The following is a 23,826-nucleotide window of genomic DNA, read 5'->3' on the forward strand; positions in this document are numbered from 1 at the left end:
ATTGTTCTAATTACAAACCACTGAAGGGAGAAATCTTGCCAACTCATCACTTAAAAATTGGCCTTTTCTTTAAGTTTATTTATTAAAAATGCAACTAGTTGCTTTGTAGAGTTTGCCTCTTAAAGCATATAAATTGTGGATTCTATTAGTCTTCCAGCAGATAAACCAATTTCTTAGAGTTATGTTGTAGTCTGAATTAACAAAATGACTCAAAACTGCACTAATGGTTAACAGCTTTTTTTTATTAGCGACACTGAGATAAGTTATTGAAGCATTTTTTGTATTGTTTTACATTCCATTTAAAAGTGACCTAACTTGTAACTCCATATACATTTAAAGATATAGTGTGACACTTATTCAGAAAGCAACAATTATTAAAACTTACATGCCTTCATTACTAGGAACCTTAATATATTTTCTAATTACTTCCAACAATACTCTATTCCAAAGCACATGATAACCCAGTAGAAGTTTACACATTTTGCTTCAATCACAGGTTTTAAATTGTGGGTGTCAGAGTGCTGTTCATTGAATTTTACTGTCATTTCTTGGTTAATATTGGAAAACCTGGCACAACATATTAAACTGGAAATACTGCTTAAAGAATATGAAAAAAGATAACTACCGTAATTTTTTTCCTGCTAATGCATTACAAAACACAGGACCATTAAAAACTCAAGTAGAAGTGACAATAAATAACCTTAACAATTTTAAGGGAACTTTCACTTATACTAAAATCCATTCCTTAGGCTTACTAAATGCATAAATAACTAAACATATTATAAACCTCTATTTTGAGGTTACTATGATGATTTGTTGTACATTGTAAGTGTGTTGTGTATACATATATTAATGCCTTCACTTAAGAATATTTGTTTAATAAACATAGGTATATCATTTTTTCTTTTGCTGAAGTAATTAACAAACCACACAATTAAATTTATCCCAGGTACTATAATTATCTGGGAACATCAGAAAAAAAACAGCAATTCCAGCTTTGCAGTATTGTAAATAACAAGGCCTCACCTGTGAGAGAACGTTCTAAATTACAGAGATTTCAAAGAAGAATTTGGCTATTTATTTCTGAAAGCCAGTAAAATAAAATTACAATGGCTCCCAGACTAATTGTTTTAAAGTCAGCCTTATATAAGGAATTATTTGTACATTTAGTTCTGACTTAAGCAAGGATGTTTAAACTGTTAGTGCAAGTATATGAGTAGCTATAGGAGATACTGTATATCAGATCTCAGAAGATACAAACCCAGATCAGAATATCTTCTAACTTTGGGAAGGTCTGGGAACAGCTCTAACCTTTTTGGCTCATTCCAGGCTCTAGATTTAAATAATAGTCAAAAATATCCAATAATTGTAATTTAAATTAAACCTTGGCATAAAAATACATTGTTCAGGAGTTGAAACTCAGGGTAAATTCATACAGCTCTAATCTTATATCATTATTGTGACTATGCCTTTCTATACTAGGGTTTGCACTGCTGAACGTGGCCTCTCATGGCTGGAACTGGAGCAAATACCTAGTGTAGACAAGGTCTCCTTTTGCAAACACCTGTCCCCCTTTCAGATCCAAATCCAGTGAGACACTGAATGCCCTTAACCTCTACTGGGAATAGAGGGCACTCCGAACCTCTCAGCAATATCAGATATTGTAGGGTTTAATTATCTATTGCGCAGGTGGGTGATGGGGTGGAGGAGGAGACTATAATATGAAAAAAATTAAGACATTAAAAGTGTGCATCATCAAACATTATGATATTAGTGCCCATCTTATCACCAAGCTGGGTTCTAATATTACACAATATGATAAAATTAAATGCTAATATGAATATAACAATGAAATGTAAAGCCAAACAAACATAAGACCTGATCCTGGTATCCTTAATCATGCAAGCAGTCCCACTGACTGAGAATAAGGGATGCAACACTGGGTCCTTAGCTTCTGCTTAAGAAGTCACTGTTGATTCAGACAGTAGCTTTTCAAGCCAAAAATATGCAGCAAAAGGAAAGTAACATAAACAAGGCTAAATGTCAACAGTGTTTGCAGACTTACAGACACCATCCATTTGTTTGTGCTGAAATGACTAGCGGACCATTTGGCAAATACAATGCTATTCACAGACCAGCCCTGTTATCCAGCAGCGCAAACTTCACTGGATCACTGGCATTCCCAGTTAATTAAAAAAAGGAAGAAAGCCATATGAGTTTGGTTTGATATTGCCATGCAAATGGCAATGCCTCATCCATAAATGCAGCTGAAACCTAATACTGAAGGTCCAGCCGGTTCTGATTTCACTTACACTGGTGTAAATCAAGAGTAAATTCAGAAATGTCAGTAGAGACACACTTGTGTAAGATCCAGTTCTGAGATCAGAATCAGCTCTGGAAAATCATTACTGAAAAGTGAATTAAATAGTTTCAAAAACTCTCCAACTGATAAAGAAGTCAAAATAAATCCTTTATGTGTTTCTATAGTGACTAAAGAAGAAAAGAATACTCTATTTCTGGTTACTCTTAACACTGCAGCTCCAAGCAAATTTTTGTGGTACCTTGCACTAAATTAAATGCATTACAAGATACTGCAAATGGACATGCATACTACAATTTCCTGCACTAAAACTGAACTTTTATTACTCACAGCTGTCCAAAACATTGGAACTTTTCAGATTTTTTTTGTTTCTGTCTAAAACAGGTTTAATTGTACAAACGAGCCACAATAAGAATTAAGTTGAAGTTATCACAAGAAAAACAATTTCAGCAACCATTATGTGTACTATATTTGTTAGTTATATCACTACAGAGTTTTGAAGGTGTTAGTCGGTGTTAAAATCTTTTTTGGTTTTGACTCCTGAGGGAACAGGCATTTAGTCTGACTAAATCCATCTACTAAAATATCAGGGTAAAGTACTATAATTATGTGTCAATAAAGCAAAAATAATAAGACACTAACTTCCTCTTCCTTTTCTCCCAGCCCCCTTCTCTCTGCTAAGAGCAGCTCCACACTCTAACGCTGTTTGAGAAAAGCTAAGATACTGCTCTTTCAGGGACCGAGCCTGTGTGGGGCACCTCCGGACTTCAAGGGGATCTGAAGTTTCTCAGCATTTTGCAGAATCAGAACCTAAAAAGATGACTTACATACAAAACCAAGGATCTCTCCAATTTTCACAAAGACAAAAAAGATGACTGGGTGGAGCCAGCGCAGGGGAGACAGCACCAAATGGAGTGGAACATGAGAGCTTGGGGAAGTGAATTAGATTTATTAGAACAACATGGAACTGACATCGATATGTGTAAGTTCTATACCACTATATCATTAAACAACCAACTGATGCTAAGTACTGTCTCTGTCCAATAGTGTGGAAGACTACTAGCTGTTCTTTGAAAGCTTAAATACAGTCCAAGCGTAAATGGAAAGTATGGATTTTTTTTTTGTCAGAGTCATAGAGTTTAACGCCAGGAGGGACCATCTAGTCTGATCTCATATATATCACAGGCCACCAACACCACCCAGTACCTGCACACTAACCCCAACAACCAAAATTAGACCAAAGTATTCCAGCCCACAGGACACTTGACTGTTATGTGCCATAGGCAGAGATTAGGAGGGACTGAGGCGCATCAGTGCCTGAGGCCTCCAGAATTACAGGGAAATGATTAAGTGAGATATACCCAGATAAGCCTGGCAAGTGACCCACACATACACGCTGCAGAGAAAAATGAAAAAACCTCATCACTACTAATCTGACCGGGGGAAATTCCTTCCCGACCCCACATATTGCGACCCGTTAGAGTTTAATGCCAGGAGGGATCATCTAGTCTGATGGGAGTAAGCACCTGAGGGACAGAGAGTGCACCACCTCAGAGCACTGGCCCATCCCACCCAGTATCCTATCTCCAGCTGTAGCCAACCCTGATGCTTCAGAGGAAGAAGATAAAAAATACCTCCCAGAATACAATGGGGGGAAAAATCCCTTCCTGATCCCTTAAGACACAAAGAAAAAAATACTAAATGGGGTCATGTCATAAAATAAATCCTGTACAAGCCTAGTATAAATTAGTGACTCAGAACAGGAGGTAGAACAATGTTATGACAAGAAAACTAAAAGTACATGGAAATGTAGGTAGTGAAATGGATGAGGCTTAAATGGAAAGAAATACTGATTGTCTAGTCCTTTAGTAATAGAATAGGGACAGACCATGCCCCCATCAATCTCCAAATGGAAACGGAGATTTCAAGGTGCAAAAATATGGATATTCCAACTGAGTATACCTTACCAGACAGAAGCCTTGACATGACACAAAATCATCACTCTTTACACCTTCCCCAAGTGAAATGAATACTATCAACAGCTAAACGGGGTACTACAAATCAGTTGTTAGATGTACAGGCAGGCCCACATTCCTGAATAATATGAGGTATCAGAGACCATCTAGTTCAGCTCATGGAAATATCCACTCAGGGTTCCAATACTAAATTCAGGGAAGTTAAAGAAGGTCAGGAGCACTTAGAAATAGTTCTAGGTGCATCAAAAATGTGGTCATACCTCCCTCCCTTCTGCTCCCCATCCAGCCATGTAAGTAAATATTAAAAATGTCTGTAAGTATTTTATTAAGTAAACTTCTTGATGTGGGAAATGTAAATATTCTGTATAATACATAAAATAATAATACTTTACATTGGTGTAGTGCCTTCCATTCAAGTGTCCCAAAGCATTTTACAAGCATGAATGAATTATGCTTCACAACATCATTATATCCATTTTCTACGTGAGGAAACTGAGGCACAGCCAGGTTAAGTGACTTGCCAAGGTTACATAGCAAGCTGGTGGCAGGTGAGGAATAAAAATTAGATTTTCAGGTGCTTATTCCTGTGCTTTAACCACAAAGCCCTAATTCAAAAGCAAAATCTGCTGAAAATTGAGGATGACCTTATGTATCTCTGAAAACCAAAGCTGCTTTCCTGAATCCAGAAATCTAACTTAACAAGTGTGCCAATGGGAGAAGTGATCTTAACTAATTCAGACAAAGATATTATTTTATTTCAGTTATTAGAAAAAAAATCTGTTCTGACTCTGGAAAGAACAATAGTCTTCTCTCAGCAATCACACAGGGAAAAAACAATTGTGCAAGGATTGCATCAAAGATATGTCCTTATAATGCTCTCTCTCCTAGGATGTTCCTGATGTCCACATGGTGGTAACTTGCACATCAGCAGATGTGGAAAGGGGCCAACTTTGTACAATCTCTATGGGCTCATGCCTGAGCACAAGAGTGACGCCCTGATAACAGATGTGGGTCTCTGCCTCTAGCTTTCTGATCTCTGAGACAGTAAAAGACAGAGAGGGCCCATTATTGAGGTGGCGGTCTTCATCCAAGTGGGAAGGCTAGAGCTAATAAATTCACAGAGGGTGCCTGCTGACTAATCTGCAAGTGCAGAAGCATCAGGTGAGACTCCCCATGCTAACACTCACAGATGGAGCACGATTTCACAGTACAAAATGTCATAGAGAAAATGAAAACACAAGCCAGAAGTCGTTACTGGGTGGTGTCTAATCTAACCAAATAAATAAGTAATTATCATCACTGGGCTTGTTGATCCTGGTCCTCTTTTGTTAAGAGGTATATAAATGTTTTAAATAATATATTAAAATATTCAGCATTTTAGTCATGTTCTGCAAATACACAGTAGACATGTCAGCTAAGAATTTTAAAATGCTATTTTTGGAGAGGGGAGAAAAGAGGACTTGCATTGCATTTTTAGTACAAAAAATAGCTTACAAAATAGAACAGACAAGCTTATGTTGTGTTGCTTTTTTTCCTTATGCTTCAAGTTAAATGCAGGATCACTGGGCAGAGCTTGGGAGTCAGTCTTTAAACTGTAACTCAACAGCTCATAATATGCCTACTGAATTGATTTAAAATGGGGAAAAAAAACTAATAGAAATAATATTACCTCATTTCGATAATATTAGGGTTTTTTTGTTTTGTTAAATGTTTTCTGGTGGCTTGATTCTTGCTGGAAAGCAGATTCCTATGGGTAGTGTGACAGGGCAAAATGCATGTTATTTTTAACACTGCAACTAAACTGAGGAGCTGGAAAAAGTTTGGAGTGTCTTTTAATTTTTCTATTTTTAAAATTATGATTTTTTGTCATGTTTTTATTTATGACTATGAAACTGGTGAATAATATTCCTCGCATTGAAATCAAAATGGGAAGTAGGGCTTTATGAACCACATAACAAAAGCAACTGCCAATATTTTTCAAATTGTCAGAAATCTATTTAGTGATTTCTGACAATCTGGAATCATTTCCAACTCTGTAGTTATCTTTTAGTTAATCAGGAAAAATAATTGTACCAACTGAGGCCCAGAGCTCCTGGAAACACTTGTGCATGTGCCTAACATAAAGTATATGTTTAGTCCCATTGACGTTAACGGGAGTTCCCTCTTGCTTAAAGTTAAGCAAGGGCTACAAGTGTTTACAGGATCCGGGCCTAAATTTTGAGTTGTCCTAACTTTATTAATCTGGGCTACTGTTTCTTTTATCCTGCTAAACAATGGAAAGGAAGTAAATCTTGTCATGAACACTCAACTGTGATTGTGAGTTTTATTTTTGACTAGTTTGAAGGTATAGTGAAACAACATTACTCCAATCCATTTGTGATTGGAAATATAATGGAGGTCTGTCATCCTTTGCTGACACTGCTTTTTGAAAAAGACACAGATTTTCAAGGGATTACATATGACAGTGTTATTCTGCCAGAACTATGCTTACAGAATAGTAGACAAATAAAAAGCTGTTATATTCTCCCCCAAATGATTTTAACTTTTCATTTTTGGCAAACAGACTGTGTGAGCTGAGAAAGAAAAACTTGAATTTAGTAAATCAGAGATAAATAATAAGAGTTTTCTTTCTTTCTTTCTTAAATTACCTACTGGCATAATCCTATTTAGGTAATACACAACTTGTACAACCTCCAGTTAGAACAGTGAAAATATCGTTACTTAACCTCTGAAAATAATCAAAGATCACAGCTATATGTTTCATACTGAAACAAGTCACAAAAATGGCAAAGGGGGGTAGGAGGGAACAAATATTGGGTTCCTGACTACAAATAGGAGCATTCCATCCACTTGGCATTTGATTTGGTTAGTGTTGTGTGAATTTAATATACCCTAATTCAGTATAAAGAAAAAAGTATGAGAAAGCAAGGTTGGCTTGGCAAAGCATCCAGCGTTTTTCTTAAATTTTTATAAAATCAAATACTGAAAAGTTTGCAAGTTACCATGTCAATTTTTTAAAAACTTTCCCCCCTCTGAATAAATGAAGCAGTAAATATTGCCTGCACATGCCACTAGCACAGTCTATATTTGCTGCTACTTTAATTTAAAAACAGTATCATTCCTAAAAAAATTGTATAAGTCTATGCAACTCTAGACAGCACATAGAAGACTATTCTGCTGTCAGCTACATGCTCACTGATTTATATGGAGCTGAACATGTAATATAGTAGAATTTTGCCCACTGATTTTTTTAACATTTATTTTAAATTTGCATTTACTAAGAAATGTGGTTAAGCATGTTTAGAGAGCAGCTTAGTGATTCGCAGGATTGTTTTCTGAAATGGTCTGAAAGAAGGTCTAAAACTTACCACACAAGTCAGGTCTCTTGATACAGCCACTGCTTGCTGTGCTACTTGCAAGTCCATTAAAGGCTGCTAAGCCATCAGAGCTATAAGCTCTTAGGACTGACAACATGTTCATCTGCTTCTCAAGGACCTGTGGACCCTGTACTTGTTCAGGTTTCATCACACCTTGTGCAGTTTCATGGGGGGAGAGAAGATTCTGGCTGTGCCACTGCTTTTCTGTTTGTGGCAACCGTGATATTAGTCCTTGTGTTGGTTGTGAGGTGACTGCGCTTTGTATATTGTCACCTCCTTCACTGCTTTCTTTATTTAGGGCAGATAAGTGCTTGTTCATAATATCTGGTTCTGTTTCAATGTCCTCATCTTCAATGTTTTCTTCCTTGGAGGATTCCATATCCTCAGATGAAGCTATGTCAGAAAGGTCATCAGTAGCACTTTTATTTACAGAGTCAGAGAGCAAAATATTTGGGTCATCTTCAGATTGTGTTTTCACTTCGGGTTTGTTACTGGTGCAAGAATTTTGTGCTCCTGTGCCAATAACACCAGGATAAACACCAAACTGCTTGTAGAAGTCTGTTGTAAAATTACAAAAAGTGGAATCCATATGGCTGGGCCAGGCAGCATTCTTTTGTTCTCCCAGCATCTCTTTATTTTGTCCTTGGGTCATTTTCTCAGAAGCTGAGTCCAGCTGGCTAATCAAATTTGAAACTATTGCCTCTTTGCTGGGCTGCACTGAAGAGGGGAGCAAACTGACTTTGTTTGCTGAAGCTGAAGCCTCCCGAGACTGATCTTTGCTGTTTCCTAAAATATTATCTTTACGTTTAGCTTTGCCTAAGTGATTGGCTTGGAGATGCAGAGCCATTAATTCCATAGATGATGTTGTAAAGGAACAAAATAAGCAGCCATGCCAAGCAATATTGTCTTGAACTGTAACAGATGAACCTGGAAGTGAGGCAGCATCTGGCCTCACAGATAAGTCAAGAGGTTCATACTGTGATTTTTCTGTTTTTCTTTGTGAGGACTTGGTATTTATTTTATCCTCAGCGCTCTCTGAGCCCAGAGTTTTTATGGAAAGTGAATCAGATAATGCTTTATCCTTCAGTTCTTTTTCTTTCTTTAAGGAAGTTAAGACAAAGCTGTCCATGAAAGCTTGCAAAGACCCTTGGAAGTTCACACCATTTCCAACCATGCTCTGATATGCTCGGCCAAGTTCAGAAAAGTGTGTTCCTTTGGAAGATATGTCAGAACCCTTCATATTCTCTGAAGATACCTCAGAAGACATGCCAGCTGCTTGTCCTTGTTGATCTCCAGAAGAAAGCATTCCTGATGTCCACTGCCGAGAGACCAGGCCACTTCGGAAATCAATACCAGGAAGACCCTTGAAGGCTCCTCTCAGTATGTCTGGTCTAATAAACAGAGATCCTTTACTTGATGTTTCGTCCTTGTGTTCCTGACTTTGAGACTGCCCAGGGAGAGGTCCAGCTCCATTCTGTCGCTCCCTGTGGTGCCGTTCCAAGTGGTATTTGAGGGATGCAGACTGAGTGCCTGCATAGTCACAATGTGGACACTTGTAAGGTTTCTCACCTGAAAATACATACAAAAAAGACAAATATATAATGTATGTTATCTGTGCTTCGGTCTATGGAATAGCGAAGAAAAATCAACGTTTGTTCTTTTAAAACAAAAAAACCCCACCCTTCAGCTAATATTTTAAATGATACTTTAATAGAAGATAATTTATAGTTTTAAGATCTTTTAAATGATTTTCTAGCACATGGGGCAATTCAGGAAAGACATACTATCTACACACAATTAGCTATCTTTTTCTTAATGTAACATGTAAAAACGGTTGTAGAATTAAAAGCTGTGATTATGAAAATGAAGCATAACAATTTCAACCACTGTAATCATTAAAAGTACAAGTTAAAAAAAAGAAACAAAGTATGTAGCAAATGGATAGTTGCAATATTTTGTATATACAATTGCTTAAAAAATTTGTTTAAATTATACACATGGAAACCATTTTTAAAACCTAAAAATTTTATGGCACTGTTACGCAAGACTGAAATGAATGATTTAAGGCTTGCTCTGCAGTAAATCATGGATATAATTAGCAAATGGCATACTGCACAAGTAATTTATCATTATTTGGAGGGCACCATTCCAGAAGGATTCAAAGATCTGCAGACCTACTGCATTGTTTCTAAATAAAGAACTATAAATACAGATTCTATAAAATATTAATATCATTACAGTACATTAGGATTGCAGCATGTAAGAACATATAGCTAAGATAAAAAGCAGTCAATAAAATTAAGAAGAAAGTGAGTAATAAAAAGGTACAAAATATATTTACTTTCTGTATTTGAAATTAACATTATCTACTGGTTTTTGCAGCGCTTTAAATTTGTACTAATGGCATTTCTAATGCTCCAGTAGTAAAATGTGTAATTTACCTATAATAAACGCTTTTCTAGAGAGTAAAGATCAGCTTAAATAGTATTTTAAAACATATTAGATGAATTTCATGAATTAAATATATATTTGAACTCAATACTAAACTTTTATTTTTCTTGCCATGATTTAAAAGAATTCAGAGATATTACGTATATATAAAATATTCACATACAATCATAGATTTATATATATCCACAAAGAAAATATGTCTAAATAAATGTAAATTTAAATATATGCAGAGCACTTGTTAGCAATCAAGGGTTCCTTGTAGACTTGAGTGCAGAAATACTCCCTGAAAGAGACAGGAGTTTGACAGTACTGTAAGCTTCTTTTTAATAATGGCCTGTCAATATCAGCAATTATTTCTATGAGGAACCTCAACAAGACAAGGAACTGTTTTCTCTTATGTGTTTTCTTTCTGATCTAAAAGGCAATGGCAAACCTGTGAACACTACCCTGCAAGTAGTTCATTGTTTTAAAATTTCCTCCAGAATCATAGTAATAGTATCATATTACATGGATTATCATACTCATTGAAAAGCTACTAATTCTTGAACAACCTCAAAATCCATTTAAAATAAAAATGGAAAGTTTTCAAACTTTTTAATATTTTAAACTAAGTGCTCAAATGAGAGTTTGGTAAATACTTGGGATTTTTACACCTCTTGCCGATCATCTGAATCAGCTAAACAAGATTAAGTAAAAGGAACAATCAAAATGATCCTACAGCATTATCTTAACAGGCTTACTGACCATGTACAGTAGCTGAATGTGTTCTCTCACTCAACGAGGGCTAAAGAAAATTATAAACACTCTAGCCATGGTCCATAATGTAATCCTGAGGCTAAATTATGAGACACGAGGGCCCTACAGTGCCCAGCACCTATTGTATGATGATGCACCCTCCTCTACAAAGTTTGATTAACATGGTTCACGTAAGAGATGGTAATTAACATGGCTCATACTTTAGGCCTGGGTCCACACATTTTAACATGAGAAATCAAACTGAAAGTTTCAGTGCAGCTTCTGAGTGTTTCACGAATATCCAGTTAGTCTCTGGAAACCCACCACTGCCCTCTTTATCAACCCAACTATTGGCTAAATTCTAGTAGGTGCTGTACATGAAGAACCTACCAGCCAACCTATGCCAAACAGTAGGAGACACAAAGCTGAAATGGTTTCCCCTCAAACCCAAAGAGACTATTCTGCAGGCCATCTTCTACTGAAAGCATTTTATGGTAGGGAAAAGGATCAGAGGTCATGTTCTGCATATTTGTACGCATCTATGCCCTGAAATGGCAATAGCCTCTATGCACATACCCGCATGCAAATTATTAATTTCAGGAGCATGAATATTCTGTGATAGCTCTGCTCCTGGCAAAAATACGGACACACACATTAACATTAGTTTTACAGCATACTTGTGCTCCAAGTTTTGGAGCCATTTCATGTTGTCCCAGAGCTTTGGTTTCTATTTGTTACAATCAAATAGTTAGGGGGTCTCTAATACTCTTTGACACAAATTATGGATTTAAAGCATTGTCTAAGAGCCAATCATGTGGCTGCAGAGAAAAGACTCTAGAAACCTTTTGTAGCTCAATGCCTGCATTTTCTAATCCCCATTCCTCTTACCTGAAAAACCTCTTCCTATACCTATGCGGAAATGTTTAAATGCAGTTACTTGTACCGTTTACATTTATAGTAACTCTAGTTGATAGATATATGTGCTGCACTTCAAGTGACATCATTAGAAGTTGTGTTCTACCATTGCAGATGCTGTATAAACTCACATTCTACAATGTAGGCTGCACTAATGATCCTATACACATCTCAGGAGGTGCTTAAGGCAATAAGTATATTTAATAAGGGGTGCAAGAAAATTAATATGCTAACTAGAGGAAATACTAATACTAATATGCTTTGCACTTATAAAGTGTCTTCCATCCAAAGCATTCTGCACTGACAACATACTTTTATTTTTAATTGCTGAGCCCTGAAGATATTCAATTTTCCCCACCTTTTCAAAGGCCCCACAGGAGAGTTCCCTTCAACAGAGGAGGCCTGAAAAGCTCCCAACACATTCCATCAACACTAGTCTGTAAGAGACCACCCACTGAGACAGAGTGATAAAAATTGTAAATTTCCATTGGAGTTGAGTCCACTACCACTATAATGCTCCCATCTCTTGCCAGGCTGGGAACAAGGATTTAAATGAAGGCTCAATCTGTGACCTATCATATAGCAACACATTAAGCCACCTTCGGCCTACCAAACTGGGCAAGGGAAATAGTACACCTGAAAACAATGTTTTCCAATCACGACACCTAAAGTAATTATTACCCTTTAAGGTTATCCACTTGCAAAATTAACTACTGCTATTTCAGAGGCTGGCATTAGGGGGGAAAATACATCTTCAAACCTGTTAAATTTAGATTCTCCAACAACCTCTAAATTAAAGAATTGGTCATACATATTTAAATGGCATTCAATCTATCCAATTTGACAACCAACATGCCAAATTTCAGCCCCAGTGTGATTTGCAACAGTGAAGTTCTGGACTACTGAAACTACCCCTCCCCCACCAAAGATGTATAAAGAAAAAATCGCCAGATACTTCACGTCCGTGATTCTGCCAGGTATCTTAATAATACTTGCTCAAGGAAGACTAAGTGGGACATGAATGCTGGGTATGGTTCTGTTATAAGACTGTTTGTTTGTATCTAATACTTTGAAAAATGTTTCAGAGAGCTCATCCTCATGTAATGATTACCCAGTAATACTGCCAAGAACAGAGTCTGGATGAGTTATTTAACACTTAATTTCAGTTTACATAAATTAAAGTTGCCATGTGGGGGTGACGGAAACATTTTTTCAAATGTCTGATATATTCAAGAGTCGTTGTTCATGATTCAGAATGGGACTTATTCTCTTGATCTTGCTAATTCCCTGACCTGTCTGCAGCTGCACAAGCCTTTTCCCAACCTTGTTAAAAACTATCCCAATACATGGTATAAAAACCATGGATAGAGAAGCTATCTAAGCAGCATAATCAGAATTTTTATCTGTCTAACATCTGATTTATGAGGCATAAGTCATATCACAGAACTATTTTACATCAGGCTATGATAAAATTAAAGACTGCTGTAAAAACTTTATAAATTCCTGGTAGACAACTGGAAACAGACATATTGTCCAATGCAAACAGTTTCTATGTATAGAACACTGATGAGCAACATGGATGTATAACCTATTCAGGCTACTACCAGTTCCACCTGCTGTCCTTATGTGCAATCTAATTATTCTATGCAAATGAATAACCTATTTTTGGGTTGTATATGGAGGCCACTGCCAGATTATTCCTAAAGCAAGAAGGAACAATTTATGATAATCTAGAGCAGTGGTGGGCAACCTGTGGCCTGCACGCGGCCTGTCAGGGTAATCGCTGGCGGGCCGCAAGACAGTTTGTTTACATTGACTGTCCGCAGGCACGGCCGCCTGCAGCTCCCAGTGGCCGGGAATTACGGCCACTGGGAGCTGCAGGCAGCCATGCCGCGGACAGTCAATGTAAACAAACTGTCTTGCAGTCCACCAGCTGATTACCCTGATGGCCATGTATGGCCCACGGGCCGCAGGTTGTCCACCATTCATCTAGACTGATATCGTGCAAATCATAAGCCAAACAACCTTACACATACATGTTAGAAAGATAACCAGTCTTGACTTAAAAATTTCAAGTAATGAAGAATCCACCATGTCCCTCGGTAAACTGTTCCAAAAATTAATTACCCTCAATGTTCAAAATTTATGCTTTACTGCTAGTATGAATTTGTCTAGATTCAACGTCCAACCATTGGATCATTATGACTTTTTTCTGCTAGATTAAAATGTTGTCAGAAATCTCTTACCCATGTAGGTACTTGTAGACTGCAATCAAGTCACGTCTTAGCCTTCTCTTTGATAAACTAAATAGATTGAGCTTCTTTAGTCTGTCATGTTTTCCAGATCTGTATCACTCTAATCTTTTTTTTTTTTTTGCTCTTTTCTGCACCCTTTCCAATATTTTGAAATTCTTTTTAAAGTGTGTACACCAGAACTGGACACAGTGTTCCAGTAATGGTCTCACTGGTGTGCCATGAGATTGCTCCACCTCCCTACTCCTACTTCATGTTTCCCTTGGTATGCCTCCAAGGATTGTGTTTGCCCTCTTAGCTACAGCATTGCATGGGAGCTCATGCTCACTGCTTATCTACCATTATCCCTAAGTCCTTTACAAAGTCACTACTTTGCAGAATACAGTCCCCCAATCTTATAAATGTGACCTACACTCTTTGTTCCTAGATATAAGACCTTACATTTGGCTGTGTTAAAATGCATGTTGTTCAAATGTTGTTCACATTACCAAGTGATCCAGGTCAGTCTGTATAACTTGCTATCTCCAGTATTATTTACCATTCCACCAGGTTTTGTGACATTACAAATTTTACCAGCAATGATTTTATATTGTCTTCCAGATCATTGATAAAGATATTACATAGCATTGGATGAAGAAAATCTCCCTGTAGGACCTCAGTAGAAATCCCCTCATTGGATGCTGGCTCCCCATTTACCAGTACATTTTGTGATCTATCAGTTAACAGTGTTTTAATCCATTTAATCTAGGCCACATTCATTTTGTGTACTGCTATTTTTTTTTTTGTCATCACAGTGTCACATGGGGTTAAGTCAAGTGGCTTATGGAAGTCTAACGTGACAACGAAGTTATCTTTGTCAACCAAATTTGTAATTTTATCAAAAAATTATATCAAATTTGTTTGACAAAATCTAATTTCATAAAACTTGTGCTGACTGGCATTAATTATGATACCATGTTTTAAATTTTTACTGACTGCATTCCATATCAGCCTTTTCATGATTTTGCCCAGGATTGATGTCAGGCTAAACAACCTATAGTTTTCCAAGACTTTCTGTTTTCCCTTTTTGAAATATTGGCACAACATCAGCTTTTTTCCAGTCTTCTGAAACTTCCCTAATGTTCCAAGACTTTTAAAAATCAACATTAATGCTTCAGAGAGGTCATTGGCCAATTCTTTTAATACTGTTGGGCACAAGTTTTCCAGTCCTACAGATTTTTAAATGTTTAACTTTAATGGTTTCTGTTTAACATCCTTCCTACTTACTCATGGCATAGAAAACATTTTATTATCACTGTAAGATATGAATACATCATCCTGCTTCTATCTGAATACAGAATAGAAATATTTATTGAATGTTTCTGCCTTTTCTGCTTACCATCCAAGTTTACCATCCTTGTCTAGTATCAGATGTATACCATTGCTAGGATTGCATTTGCTTCTGATATATTTAAATAATGACTTTTTATTGTCCTTTACATAGATTTTTCACCAATACCATTTATTTTCTTTATCAGATGTCTTCATTTCCTAACTGCCAATTTGAACTTACTGCTATCAGCTTCTCCATTTTTCTATTTTTTTGATTTGGGGTTTTAAAACTTTTGATTATTTCTTACATCTCCCTTCTTAACCAGGATGATTTTTTTTTAACCAAAGAAGCCTTCTTAGAGAGTGTACACATGGACCTGCCCTTTGATCACCAGGCCAATCCTCGTTAATGTTCTTCCATTGTGCAGTGGTCTCTCCCCTTAATAGCAGTCATTGATAGGCACATCTACCTCACATGCAATGCTCTTGCAGCTGGCAGAGGGTTTTTTGCCAGCCCCCACAGGCAATGGACATCCAGAATTTGATCACATGTACTTCGGCATAAGAAATAGTTATTGTCTTTCACAGTAAGCATCATGAAATCAAACAGCTTATAACTCCAGTGAATATTGTTTAATAAAAATATTGAAAACATCTTATAGCTTTTTTAATCATTGGACTGGTTATTGATAACCTATTTTATCCATTGTACAGTAGATATTTTAAAAATGAATTGCTGTATGATTTAATTAGTTCATTATTATGCCTATTCTTACACAGTAATTTCTTTTATCATTCTAATCATTCATTTCACACTTTTTAAACCAAATGGAATAGCAAAGGTTCTGTAGGATTATTTTTGGATCATGCACATGTTTCACCACACAATTAATCTGTTTTTCAGACTTATCAGTTGACTACTTCTTTTCTTTACTCCCTAGAGTTTTAACTAAATATGTAAGATGTAAATATCCTCTTTCCCCCAAAAAAGTATTTGATGCTTCTGACCCAGTAACTTAAGGGTTTTCCATTGTATCATGCCAAACATACTAAAAGATTTTAATTTTTGTAAAGTTATAAACTTGAACATTTTCATGTATTTACATCCCATCTCTGATATTTAGTCTTTCAACATGTCTTTACTTAGTTAACACATGGAGAGATAAATATGGTTGTTCCTTTGCAGTGAAGCTTCAGTACATTAATATAAACTGTACACTAATTCCCCCAAAGCATATATATGTTGTAAACCTGAAGACTTTTTACACAGCTGCTTATTGCTAAACAGTGCCTTGTCCAGAAGGGGACAATCTGTGTCTCTAATTGCTGTCACTGAAGCTGAGATTCATTATGTGACTTTCCCATTAAAATGTGAGCATTAATTTGTATAATGAAATATCACCCACTGCAGTGTTCATTAGCCATGCCCTACTGTATACTGCACATTGTTAGCTACCTAGAAACTGTAGTTAATTTCACTAATGGATATTTCCCTACTTAGTGTTTGGTAGGAAATTTATACTGTAACATTACCTCTTAAACTTTTAAGGAAATTTAAATTCAATCAATTATTTTCAACAAAAGTTTGGGATGTCATTAAGGCAGGAAAAGGCAAGCTGCACAATGTTAAGGATGGGAAATCTGGAGAAATCTAGAGAAATGAAAAGTCCTTTTAGTTCATCTTAGAAATGTAAGAATAAAGGATGTTCAATACCAAAATTGTCTTCTCTTGGAGCACACAGCCCCATTTTCCTTAATTATTCATATTGCTCATCCCACTACACGTACCTTGAGAGAATGGCAACAGCCAATCTCTTTTTAGGAAGAAAATGTGAGTTGAATTAATTTAAAACAGCACCATTTTGAGTGTATTCCATCAGCTCATCTAAGCATGTTTCAAAATTGCATGGTCGCATTTCCAAGAGAAAATATAAGATATGCATGATATAGACTATTAATTATGTATACTACAGGTCAGTCTCTCAACCTGCTAAGTATTTTTGCCCCTCTCTCTCCCTTTCATAGGTGTAGGGCCAAATTCTCAAGCCCACTCATACACATGGCTTTATTCCATGTTCCTTATCTGGGTGACATGAACATAAAAGTCAGGGTTTGAGCACGTATGAATGCTAGGTGCAAACCCTGACTTTGTGTAAACAAACGGGGGTTCTTGAATGCCTACACTGAGAACATGCAAAGGTCCTTGTGCAAGTTTGAAAATTTGCCTCTAGATAACATGCTGATAAACAGTTTCAGAGTACAATATATTTTTATTTTTATCACTTTATGTGCTCTCCAAGCCCAACTCTGTAAGATGATGAGTACCTGCAACTCATTAACTTCTATAGGAGTTGAGGGTTCTCTGGAAGTCCGGGACAGTGTTCAGCACCTTACAGGGTATAAACCTCCATGTATTTTGTGCACTATCTATCTAAGGTACATACCACAGTATCTGAGCACCACATAAACTTTAATGTATCTATCCTCACAACACCCCTGAAAGGTAGGGAGGGATTATCATTTTACATATTGGGACCTGATGCACAGAGGGGCTAAGTAACCTGTCCAAGATCACACAGGAAGCCGGTGGCAGAGCAGATGCTTGAACCTAGATCTCTGGCCAATGCCCTAGCCACATCCCTCCACTCCATTCAATTACCACTATTGACATTTTACTGGAATGACTGTCCTTAAAAAGAATGTTGAGCATTCTAATTCTCATAAGGGTGGTAGCAGAGAATAGAATCAATATTCTAAAGGATGACTACACAACCCATGAGTGCATAGTCATATCCAACCAAGTAAAGTACCCAGCATGTCAAACTCTCCACTCATACACACTGTATTTTATTAGTAATATCCCAGTTTGCACTTGCATACTTTATCTGCATTTCATTTCGTTTTTGTAAGGTATTTTGGGGATATTTAAATGTAGACTGGATAGAATGACATCACATGACTATATTAAAGAATGATCTTGTTTTTACTATGATTTAAGGAAACAGTAGGATTTAGCTAATTCATTTATTGGTATGCTTAATATCAGTTATTACTAGCATGGCATAATTTTAGACACAGATTCAAATTCTTATTTACAATCTTTAATTTCTTTGACTTAATGGAGTCACTCCTGATTTCCACTGGTACAAATGAAGTTCAGAATTAGCTGCAATCTGTATGCAGCTGTGTGATTCCATTCTTATACCACTTAGCTTTTATAAACAATATGTTTGTGAGAGTCACATCTGACCATGGCGGTACTCTTACCAAACACAAAATATCCACAGACTTCTGACTCATGTAAGATCAGAAGGTAGATGTTCTACAGCAAGGATTACCTATCTAACAGAAAGGTCAGGCTGGTATGGAAAGCAATAACCCCAAACCAACAAAAACCTCTTCAGCAAGAAGCTGTGAGGGTAGAAGAGAAGCAAATGAGCTCTCCACTTCCTCAGGGAACAACTCCCTGTTCTTGGGCTTGTCTGTCCAGCCATACCACAGCTGATCTGGCTGCAGGGATCAAGCATGCAGTAAAGTCCTCTCTACTGCACTAAAATGAATAGTTCTGTGGAAGCAAGAAACTAAGGGCCCTCTCCCCAATTAGACAGGCTAACATAAAGAAGTAACCTAGGAATGTTACAGGGGGACAATCTGCACACACACACACACACCCCTTCTGACCCATAACACTGATCTTCTGATTTAAAGGAACTATCTCTGCATTAAGGTTCCTTCCTCCATCATCACTGGAGTTACTTTAAGGCACCACCTCTTTCACCAGTTGCTTTGGGGGGTGGGGGAGAGGCTTTTTCTTCCTCTCACGAGGCAGCCAAATATCAATTTGACATGCTCCCTTTAAAATTCCTCCCTGACTGAATATTGTTCAGTCAGCCAGAGAAGAACTAATCTCTGCATTAAGATGTTGGGACTCAACTTAGCCTGCCCAGTGAAGCCTTGTACTTTCCCCCCAATAAATCAATTACCTTGTATGGCTTTATGAGCACCTTGCCCCAACCCTCCAGCATCATGACACAACAGTCTCTGTGGTATGAGGGTGGCTAGAAAAGTCCAGAAGCAAGTTGCTATAACTATCTGGAAGCTGGCTACCTCATTCTGCGACAAATCCATTGCTAACCAATTTGGTGCTAGAAAGTCAACTGTGAGTAAAGTGGTGGCAGAGGCTTCTGAGGAAATTGGGAGTGTGATTTACTCAAAGGCAATGGGCATAAACAATAGCCCTGAAGTAATTGCCCGTTTTGAGAAAATGGGCTTTCCAACAGGGCCGGCTCCAGCATTTCTGCCGCCCCAAGCAAAAAAAAAAAGCCGCGATCACGATCGGCGGCGGCAATTGGAAAAAAGAAAAAAAAAAAAAGCCGCGATCGGCGGCGGCAGTTCAGCGGCAGGTCCTTCGCTCCTAGAGGGAGTGAGGGACCTACCGCCCCTGAATTGCCGCAGGTGCCACCCCTCTCCCTTGGCCGCCCCAAGCACCTGCTTGTTAAGCTGGTGCCTGGAGCCGGCCCTGCTTTCCAAACTGTGCCAGGGCCCTTGCTGGGATTCAGGTGCCCCAGTTTGCTTTCCTTAAGGAGTATATGAGTACATAAACCACAAAGGGCACTACTTCATTATTATGCATAACCCTTGTAGACCAAAGAGGCTGATTTATGGATGCCAATGTGAGCTGCACTGGAAATGTTCATCATGCCAGGGTTTTCTGACGGTTAGGAATCTACATTCATGGACAGGCTGGGACACTATTCCCACCAAATGACATTGTCATAGAGGTACTATCCCCACTGTTATCCTGGGGGACTCTGTGTAACCCCTTTTGCCTTGGCTTATGAACCCTTATCTTGATTTCAGAGGGCCTGGCACAAGATGGTTCAGTTACACACTCAGCAGGTACAGAATGGCGGTTGACTGTGCGTTTGACAGACTGAAATCCTGCTGGTGCTGTTTACAGACGTTTGGATGTCGGTGTCATCAGGGCTGTCTGCAGTAGTGTGACTTGCTGTGGTCTTCATGATCTTTGTGAAGCCAAAAGGGAGCCATTTGCCCCTGAGTGACTATGACAGCAATGGATTGCTGAACTCAGTGCACTCAGCCAGAAAGTGCATTCATCACAGCTTGAACAGGATGCACCCTAGCAACAAAAATCAGGGGGGCTCTGCACTCCCATAGTATGGACTTGCACAGGCAATGGAAGATGGGGGATAGTTATCTTAGGAATGTTTTTGTACAGCAATGCTTACAGTACTCACATCATGGTACTGAGGTACTGTCACATCACACAATGAAGAGGAGGATACTGTCACTGTATGCAGTGAATGTGGGCGTTGATATGAAATTTTCTTATGGATGAAATGGCTGTTTGTGAAAGGGGGGCTGTGCATTTACATTATGGATCGTTGTACATAGATGTACTCAAAAATTGTGTCTGGATGCAAGTTCTCTGTTGTGCCTTACTGTGTGTTTATCTTTACTATTCAAATGCACATTGTATGATGTAGTGATGGCAATAAACTTTCTTAATTAAATAAAAACCTTTATTTGTGAACATGGATGTATTACAAAAAAAACAATATTATAGCATTGCAGGCAGCCCAGCTGCCATTAAAACATCAAAACTCAGCAAAACCAGTAATAAATCAAAGTGCATTAACCAAACAGTACAAAGTGCAAACACTGAACCAGTGCCATCAAAACAATCCCTTAAATCTGTGTGTCCTCTGGCATGTTCTCCTTTTCCTTTCTTGTGCATTTAGCATGAACTTGACATCACTGCATGGGTGTGGAGGCCTGCAAGGGAGAGAGGGCCAGCATGGGGACAGAAGTATGTTGGGAGGAGGAAAGCCCTGAAGGGGATAGAGGACTGCAGGGAGTAGATTTGCCCTGTCCAGCTGCTGTTAAGGCCTGGTTGCATGAGCCACCCAACTATGGAATTGTCCAAAGTGTTCCTGGGTCTGAGCACATGGCAGCAATTCTCTCCTCCTGCTCTGTAGCCTGCCTGTTCTTTTCATCTTGCCTTTCTACTTGCCATGAATCCTTCTCTCTGTGGTATTGCACTTGCTTGTTGACTCTGTCCAGAATGTCAAACATAAGCTCATCACAGAAAATCTTCCTGTTTGACCAATCCATGATGGTACGGAGATCTAGGCTTCCGCTGGAATGTGTCTGAGCTGCTGAGGTACAAGGGCCGGTTGAGAGACCTGCAAGCAGACATAAAAGAGTACATTATTGTCTCAGTAATTCACAGATGACTCAGGGCATAACAACAGGAAAAATCCTTGTGGAATTTGACTGCCAAAAAATGATACTTTGTGAGACCCCATACGCTTCGGACATCAGAAGCTCTGTGGACACAATCAGGTTAGCAGCAATGAAAAGAGGGCACAGGGAATGGTAAATTAAAAATCACAATTGGTTTACTTTAAAAATTGTAGACCACCTTGGGCACTGGAGGAGCAGGTGGATCATGGTGTACTACACAATCCCTCTCTATCATTGCAGACAGTCCATATTTTAGAGGACATAACAATTCTTGTGGTTCCAGAATGGCAAAGGGACATTTTATTCCAAGCTGCTGGTGGCAAGCCAGTCATGTATGCCACATAAGTTTTCAAACTTATGGTGACTGAAGAGCACATCTATGAGTGGAGTGGGCTGATCACCTACCCACGTGGCACCCCAAAATATGCCCTTTCCCAAAATGTGACTACCTATCTGGAGTTCCTGCTATGGGGAAAGTTTGCAGCTATCAGCACCTGGGATTGGGTCAAAAATCATGAGGCAAACAACAGGATGCTCTGTTAGTGTCTGTGTAACCCACACACCTTCTGGTGTGGTGTTCTGTCCCATCTACTGGCACTGAGACCACTTAAAGAGAAAGATGAAGTGAGTCTACTCTACAGCCTTAGTTAAGAGCCAGTTGGCTTTTAGCTCATGTAGTAGAGGCTCATGCACTAAGCTCTAAAGGTCCCAGGTTTGATCCCGCCCACCAATGACTGGGGTCTGTTGGTGTTACATCTGCATTGATTACTGCCTCCCCACAGCTTCCAATACAGCCAGTTATGACTGCATGCAAACACATATACTAATATGGACTTGACAAGAACTCCATTACCCCTCAGCACATTTCTTGACTGCATACACCTGTATTTTGGACAAATGATTTAATCACCCATGGACTATAGGGACTACATTAGCTTAAATGGACTACACTTGTTAATATACATGTAAATTTCACCCTTCCCCCCTACAGGTCATTGATTACAGATGGCTTGTTAAACCTTTAGGCTGATATGGAGTGGCGTAGTAATAGGGGAACTAATATAAAGTTCACATTTTTCATACCCTGGCATGTTGTAGCAAGAATGTGCAAGTTTCTATTAAAACTTTTTAAATGCTTGTTTCACAGTTCGCACTTCCGATTCTCCATTCTGAATTCCATGAGGTGGTGGTATTGGGGACAGATGGAAGGGATGCTAAGCTGTTGGCGTACAATCTGCCATTAGCAAATACATGCTGCTACCCGTGGCTGGTAATAACTTTTGCATTGGTTCATAAACTGGAAATCCCTCCCATTACTATATTCATAAAAACAAAAATGGAACCAGAAACTTACCAGGCTCAAGGGTGACTTCTGCTTCTTCAGTTTCTGTTCAGGTTCCATGGCGGACTGCTACTCTGGGGATAGGAGGGGAGGCACTGAAAAGCTCCTCCAAGTAGGGACCCAGGATTTTCTGCAGCTGCTCCAGCAGCAAAGCCTCCTCAGGGACCGGTCTCAGCACCAGAATCACTTTGGTAGCCTCTTCCAGCACTTGCTGTATCCCCTCCAGTCCTATTCTAGATTCAGGGGTGAGAGAGTCACCATCTTGGCTGACCAGACTGCTGTGAAGTCTAGTGGGTCAGTGTTCAGTGCATTACCCAGCGCTTGGTCAAACTCCTCGTAAAAGAGGTGGGATAACAGCGAGTTCCAAAAGGTGTGGTTTGCATCCCTGGCTTTCTGATAGTCCTCTCCTGACATTGGTCACCGGTCCAGTGAATTTCCAATGCTGCCATCTTCTTCACTATTTCCGGGCACACATGGTCATCGAACTTTTTGCTTGCCTTGCATCAGAAATTCACCAAAATCTGGCCAGGAAGCAGCACAATTGGCAAAGGACTTCTTCTGGTTGGTATCCATTGCAAACACAGGAGACAGTTCGATGTGTTTGCAGCTCAGCAGTCAGAATAAAATGCAAGGCTTAAATGCCGAGCTATTGTACTTGACAAAGGGGGCATTGGTTCCGTTTCCTGGGAGTTGACTGGCTACTCTTGGGACAGAGAGGACAAAGAGCACTGACCTACGGGATTGTAGGACATCACCTAGCAGACACTCAGGGCCTGAGGCCAGCGGGTCTGGGCCCAAGCTATGTCCACACTACAAACTAATGGGGTTTTGGCCTCAAACCCTGCAGGACCCAGGCTCCAACACTCCGCTCCTGCGGGTT

The 23,826-nt window shown here is 38.7% G+C and overlaps 1 protein-coding gene across 1 annotated transcript in view; it reads right to left on the reverse strand.

Annotated features, from left to right (window-relative positions):
* Positions 1-23,826, reverse strand: part of ZNF536 (zinc finger protein 536) — a 226,591-nt gene that overhangs the window by 137,923 nt on the left and 64,842 nt on the right. Inside the window, exon 3 of the mRNA XM_065416755.1 lies at positions 7,665-9,242. Coding sequence (XP_065272827.1) covers positions 7,665-9,242 — 1,578 coding nt within the window. The remainder of the gene's footprint in view (positions 1-7,664; positions 9,243-23,826) is intronic.

This window comes from Emys orbicularis, chromosome 14, assembly GCF_028017835.1.
Source record: "Emys orbicularis isolate rEmyOrb1 chromosome 14, rEmyOrb1.hap1, whole genome shotgun sequence".
Classification (NCBI taxonomy): Eukaryota; Metazoa; Chordata; order Testudines; family Emydidae; genus Emys; species Emys orbicularis.